This window comes from Microtus ochrogaster, unplaced genomic scaffold (genome assembly GCF_000317375.1).
Source record: "Microtus ochrogaster isolate Prairie Vole_2 unplaced genomic scaffold, MicOch1.0 UNK132, whole genome shotgun sequence".
Lineage (NCBI taxonomy): Eukaryota > Metazoa > Chordata > Mammalia > Rodentia > Cricetidae > Microtus > Microtus ochrogaster.
This window is the reverse complement of record NW_004949230.1, coordinates 525,017-531,963: the sequence shown is the minus strand read 5'-3', so window position 1 is coordinate 531,963 and position 6,947 is coordinate 525,017. Positions and strand designations below refer to the sequence as shown.

General features: G+C 52.4%; 1 protein-coding gene across 3 annotated transcripts in view; it reads right to left on the bottom strand.

The window, feature by feature from the left end:
- The window catches only part of Rasal1 (RAS protein activator like 1), a 31,494-nt gene that overhangs the window by 6,289 nt on the left and 18,258 nt on the right, over positions 1-6,947 (bottom strand). For all 3 annotated transcript variants that reach the window (XM_005371873.2, XM_013355463.2, XM_013355464.2), the window contains 3 exons: positions 4,044-4,181; positions 3,247-3,391; positions 1,050-1,222 (listed from right to left, as the gene is read on the bottom strand). In XM_005371873.2, the coding sequence (XP_005371930.1) occupies positions 1,050-1,222; positions 3,247-3,391; positions 4,044-4,181 (456 nt within the window). The remainder of the gene's footprint in view (positions 1-1,049; positions 1,223-3,246; positions 3,392-4,043; positions 4,182-6,947) is intronic.

The following is a 6,947-nucleotide window of genomic DNA, read 5'->3' as shown; positions in this document are numbered from 1 at the left end:
CACCACCATCACCATCATCACTACCATCACCATCATAACCATCATCACCATCACCATCATCACTACCATCATCACCATCATCACCACCACCATCACCATCATCACTACCATCACCATCATAACCATCATCACCATCATCACCACCACCATCATCATCATCACCACCATCATTATCATCACCATCACCATCATCATCATCGTCATCACCATCATCACCATCGTCATCACCATCATCATCACCATCATCATCATCACCAGCATCATCATCACCATCATCACCACCATCATCATCATCACCATCATCACCACCATCATCATCATCACCATCATCACTATCATCCCCCTCTGCCTCACCACCATCCTTGCCATGGCAGTTGCTTGTGGAAACTCGCTGTACACATGGCACTTGACTGTGGCTTTCGGAACCTTATGTCCCTCAGCTCACTCAATGACCATGACCACTCTCTGAGACTGGGCCTGTTAGTCTCCCCAGTTTAAAGATGAGGAAACTGAGGCATGAAGGTAAACGACCCTGCCAAAGTTTCCCAATCCGTGGACCCAGCCTCACAACGCAAACAGCCGATGAAATGCAAGCCATGCCTACATGCCAAGTCCTAGTCTCCCCTGGGCTGGTTATGATGGACAACAGTGGTGTCACCTGCCTGGGACCGAGCCTGACACACACGGGCACCAGGGAATGCTCGTGCCCAGTGACTGAGTTGTTGGGCGAGTGCCTGGATGTGTGTGCACCTGCACACAGCCAGCAGAAGAAATGGATCGTACACGAGTCTGTGATGCCTGGTGTATACCGTGTGGCCCCCACCCATGCGTGTCCACACCTGGTCAGAACGCCCAGCTATGAAATGTGCACCTGCTCAAGTGTGTAACAGCAAGTGTCCCTGTCCCTGGCCAAGCTTGGAGCCAGCCAAGAGCTTGGAATTTGCTGCCTTAGCTGTTATGATATGGGGGAAGCAGTTACCCCAACTCCCACCCTGAGCCTCAGTTTCTCCAAGCACCCTAGTGGCATCTTCTTGTGGCTGGAGTTTCACCTGCCATTCTGGAGTCTTGGAGTAGGAGAGGTCCTGCCCACTCAGCCGGAAGTAGCGCTTCTTGAAGGCAAAGCGTGTGGCCAGGCCTGCAGGCTCCTCCTTGCGCTTCAGCAGGAAGCCTTCCCGAACAATTGTCGAAGGTTGGACCAGGGCACAGGCTGGCCCCCCAGCCTCTGGGAAACAGAGAAAGGGGAGGGGTGACACCTCTGGCCCCTGCTGCACTGTCTGCTCCTAAGGAGCGGGAAGACCAAGGCTGTGACCTCCGACCCCACTCCTTCACACACAGACCCCAGCCACTGAGGCAAGGGACTGAGAAGCATGGGAAAGTGGCATCCATATCCCGCTCCAAGTCCAGGGACCTCAAAAAAAAACAAAAAAAAATGGGAGTTCAAGGCCAGCCTGATCTACAAGAGCTAGTTCCGGTACGGGCACCAAAGCTACAGAGAAACCCTGTCTCAAAAAACCAAAAAACAAAAACAAAAAACAAAAAAACAAGTCCAGGGACCTGCAGGAGAGACTGCAGCTGGCCAGCACAGGGTGTCCAGCCAACCCAGGAACGTTTCCCAGCCCTCTCAGAGCTCCGGACTACAGACCTCTCTCAGCAGCCCCTCTCCCATCCATCACCACAGTCATTGCCCCTGGTTATTCCTATGTGACCCAAGTCTCCCTCTTGGAAGTAGCCTCTAACTCCAAGTCCTCTGCTTTCAGAGCACATGACACCACTCCATTCCTAGCTCAAGCCCAGCTCGCCCACAGCTCTCCAGTGCTCCACGTTCTCCGATCTCTCCTCCTTCTCTCTTCTGCACTAGCCTCTCTGTCGCTCTCTGTCCCCACCCCAGGACCTTGTGCTGTTCACCACCTGGATCACTCTTACATGGAGACTGGTTTTCAAATCCTAGCCACAATGCCTCCATCTTGCACCAAGATGTCCTTTAGCTATTCCGTGTGCCCAGAGAAAAGCCAGAAAAGCCATCCTTCTCCCATTCAGTGTCTCTGAGGACCCCCGAATCTCCCATAAGAGCAAAACGAAGCATGCTTAATTAAGTCCTGGTTTTGGTCTGTTTGTGCCGTTGAGCCTATAGTCATATCTACCTCACTGACGCTAGGTGGCGCTCTGAACCCAGGGCTGCATAGCCTCCGGGGTGGGGAGGGGGGAGCCGCTAGGTGAGTCATTAGGGACTCCATTCTCTGGGCACCTGGCAGCATCCCCATCTGGAAGCAGATGTTAACTTAACAACCTCCAAAAAGTCACAGTATCTTCATTCTGGTGTTGCCCAGATTGGCCTGGAACTGTCTATAGACCAGGCTGGCCCCTCTTGCCTCTGCCTCCTGAGTCCTGGGATTAGAGTAGTGAACCACTTCACCTGCCCACCCCTCCCTCCGTCCCTCCTTTGTAACCCCCTGGCTATTTGGCCATTGTCTTACAGCTTGGCCCCCATTAGAATGAAATTCTATGAATAAACCCAAGATTTTCTTCTGTCTCACTGTGTGTGTGTTGTGTGTGTGTGTGGTGCGTGCATGTGTGTGCGCATGTGCTCATGTGGAGACCAGAGGTTGATTGACATCTGAAATCTTTCTCTGTTGCTCCCTGTTTATTTTCTGACACAGAACCACTTGTTGAATCTGGAGCTCACTTCTTGGCCTCAGTGACTGGCCAGGGAGCCCTGAGGACCCGCCTGTCTCCAAACCACAAATTCTGGGGTTACAGGCAGGCACAGCCATATACAGATTTTAGGTGAGCATAAGGATTTGAACTTGGGTCCTCAAACTTGCTCAGCAAGCTCTTCACCCACTGAGTCATTGCCCCCTCATTAATCACATCGTCCAAAGCATCTAGAAGGGGAGCTTTCTTTCTATTTTTTTTTTTTCCAGTGCTGGTATTGAAGCTAGGACCTCATGCAGGCAAGGCAAGCTCTCCTTCAGGAAGCCAACGCCCTGGGCCTTTGAGATGGTGCCTATTAAATGGTGGAGACTTATTAAACCTACCCATACCAGAGACTCCATGCCACGACCCTGTTACATGACCACATTGGTAGAGAGGACCTAACTGAGCCTGACATGAACATTAACTGACTAATTAGTTGACCTGCAGGTCCGTGATCTTGGTCCTGGGGAACTGGGGACTAATGGCGTACTCGCCCGCCCCCAGGGCGAGGGGGGGATCACAGGTCAGGAGTGGCAGGATTGCAGGGCTCACCCTCAGTCCCATCCACATCCACCAGCTGGTCCAGGAAGTCCCTCACGCGTGAGATGCTCTGCAGCAGGAAGGGGTGGAGGGGGGCCAGCCACAGCTCCTTGCCCTGGCCGAGCTGCTGGCCCAGGTTTCCAATGCTCTGCACAGCCTGGAGCAAAGCAGAAAGGAGGCCAAGGTCACTCTGAGGCCAGTGCCCTTTGTGCCCGAACTCCGATTCTCATATCTGTACACATCGGGCGCTTTCTAGTCCTCCCTCTCCCTTTTGGAGTCCGTATCCCCAGTTAACCCAACACCCAGCACTACCCAGTTCTATCAAATGCAGACCCATGAAAGCCATAGTTGTGGCTACTTTGTCAAGAATAGCTTAATTCATACTAAGGTATAAAGGATTGCTAGCCCACTTTTCCCATTTCTTTTGGAAGGAGTGAGTTTTCGTGATCTCAAAAAAAAAAAAAAAAAGAACAAAAAAGAAAAGGGTAACTGGGCTGGGGCTGTAGCTCAGCAGTGGAGTGGTCGCCTCCCATGCATGAGGCCCCATGTTCAATTCCCAAGGTGGTACATTTATGATCTCAGCACTTGAGAGGCTGGGGCAGGAGGATTGCCTTGAGTCCTGGGCCTGGCTGGGCAATGGGGCAAGTTCTAAGTCTCAGTGGCCAGCAAGTCCATGTCATAGAAAACAGAGACACCCACACAAGGAAACTGGCTTTCTTTGGGGCTTCTCTCAGGCGGCCTTCCTGATCTTTCCCATCATGCATCTCTCCGGCTGAGCAGACTCAGGAGGAGCCCCCCCACACACACACCTTGGCGAGAAGCAGCAAGGAGCGGCTGGTCTGGGGATCTGCATGCTGGTCTCTGAGGTCAAACAGCTTCGGTGTGAGGATGGCGGGTGCAAAGAAACGCAGAAAGAGGAAACCGCTAATTGCCAGATACTTCACATCCTGCCAGAGAATCACAGACAACAGTTGGGGAAACTGAGGCAGCAAACACTATGTGCCCAGAGGAGGGAGAAGGAGTTGGGTCAGAAGGCTTATCCTAGCCTGCCAAGGAGGGTGTTCCTCTCTGCCTCGGTTTCTCTAGCTGGAAAATGGGATGACAGACTGATCTGGCAAAACTGGTTTTAGCAGACTTCTGGGCTCGGAACACAGTCATTGCAACCTCAGAGAGTCCAAGTGGCTTGCTCCGGGTCACACAGCACAGAAGTCAGGATTCCAACCCAGATCTGTGACCTGTCTGGTTGCAAGAACAGGCTGAATTCGCCTCCCACAGCCTCTCCTTGCCACTCACTCTCGGATGGGTCACAGCCAGTTTTAGAGAGGCAGCAACTGAGACACAGGTTGGTCATTTGCCTGAGATTACCCAGCAACCAACAGCAGGGGTAGTATAGCTTACCACTCCTGCCGTTCTGTCTCGGCTACCCAGGGGTCAAGAGTCTACTTAACCTCTGCTTTCCAAGTGAAGAAACTGAGGCTCAGCGAGGAGCCCGGGTAGTCAGGCTGCAGAGCCCACCTGTCCACGCTGTCACAGTCCCAACAAGTCCCTTTCCACAGCGGGCACAGCTCACTGATCCACTGCTGTGTCAAGCCTGAGCCTGTGTGTCTATGTTTATTTTGGGGTGTCAGTCACACCTGTGACAGTAGCTACGCTGGAGTGAGCTAGCCTTCTGGGCATGTCAGCCTTGCCAGTGGGCCCCAAGGCTTCGGTAAGAGGGGCCCTGATCAACTGTCCTGAACTGTCCCCAAACTACCACTTCCTCCCAGGCAGGTCCCCAGGTCATTTTATCCCCCAGCATTAGCTCATCAAGGGACACCTGAGCCAGGCCCGTCATCCGTGAACACAGGAACTGGGACTGGGGTCACAAGTTCAAAGTCACTGGGCTAGTTACTTTTTTGTGAACTTGACACAAGCTGCAGTCGCCTGGGAAGAGGGTCCTCAAGTGAAAAAAGCCAGCTCAAGCCAGACTGCCTGTAGGCAAACTTGTGGGGGCATTTTCTTGGCAGATGATTGATGTGGGAGGGCCCAGCCTACTGTGAGAGGCCCGATTCCCGAGCAGGGGTCCCAGGTAGTCTGAGAAAGCAAACTGAACAAGTCCTGGAGAGCAAAAGAGGGAGCAGGGTTCCTCCATAGTCTCCTGCTGCCTTGACTTCCCTCCCGGTTAGCCCACAAGCTCTTTTCTCCCCGAATTTGTCTTGGTGCTCATCATAGCAGGAGAAAGCAACCTAAAACAGTCACCCTTGGGTACATAATAAGTTAGAAGAGGCCAGCCGGGCTACATCACGCACGCGCATGCACACACACATGCACACACACGCACACTCACACACATGCACACTTGCACACACGTGCACGCTCACACAGTCGCACACACTCACACGCACACTCACACACTCTCTCACTCACACACACTTGCACACACGCACACTCACACACTCTCTCACACTCACACACACACTCTCACACACACAAGTATGCACACATGCTCAGAGGCACCTCAGAGCTCCCTAACTTCATGACCTGAGAAAGCCTGTGGTCCCTGCCCACTGGGCACATGTGGGTAGCACTGATGTTGGCTTCCTGGGCTGAGCTGAACAAGGAGCTGTCCTCTTGGTCTCTTTCCCTCCCCTTACCTCTGCCGCGTCCTACTTAACGCCTCTGAGGCAGCCCAGGCGAGAGCCAGGCTAAGTGGGGTGCAATGACGCCACCTCTAGTTGGGAGGAGGGGGAATCTGGGGAAGAAATCTCCAGCTCGCTGGGCCTCAGTTTCCCAATCCGTAAACAAAAAGCAGAAAGTGGTACTAATCAAAGCTCTTAACTCAGGCTGTAAGAACTGGGCATCTCCAGGGTATACCAGATTCTAGATCTTTCTGCCAAGGGGTCTAGTCTTTAGCACTGGGGAAAAGTTAGTCTAGCTGGGCAGAAAAGTTTCCTCAGTGGTAAACAGTGTGTGCTTGGTGCTCTATCGAAGGACCTGAGTCTGGATCTCTGCACCTTTTCAAGTGGCGAACAAACATCTGGAAAGCTAAGGACTCACAGGACACCCTCTGCCCGGGGTGGTCCTGGATTTATAATCCTTCTGTTGCAGCCTCCAGAGAAGCTGGGTACAGGCCTGTGTCACCAAGTTCCCCACGACAGCCACCTCAGATTATGCACTGAACATTATTAAAACAGGATTTCAGCCCGGTGGTGGTGGTGTACGCCTTTAATCTCAGCCTTTAATTGGGAGGCAGAGACAGGCAGATCTCTGTGAGTTCAAGGACAGCTGGTCTACAGAGCGAGTTCCAGGACAGCCAGGGCTGTTATACAAAGAAATACTGTTTCAAAAAACCCAAAACAAAACAGGAAAAACAAACAAACAAAAAAAAAAAAAACAAAACCAAAGATCTCAGACTGGCAGCCTATGGTCCAGCACAACCTCAACACAAGGTGACCAATTTCAGGCGATTTTTGCTTGTGTGTCTGCGTGAATTAATCCTAATATTTCAAAACTGGGAGACTTTACATAGAATCCTGGAAATTGGTAAGAGAGAGAGAAAGGAAGTTGGGGGGGGAAGGAAGGAGGGAGGGAGGGAGGGAGGAAGGGAGGGAGGGAGGGAGGGAACACACGAGCATTAGGGGCACAAACCCTACCTATACTCATCTGATTGGATTTCAGCGATCATCTCCTACCCCCAGGACCCTGGATTGGCATGGGAGCAGGCAAGGCTGCTG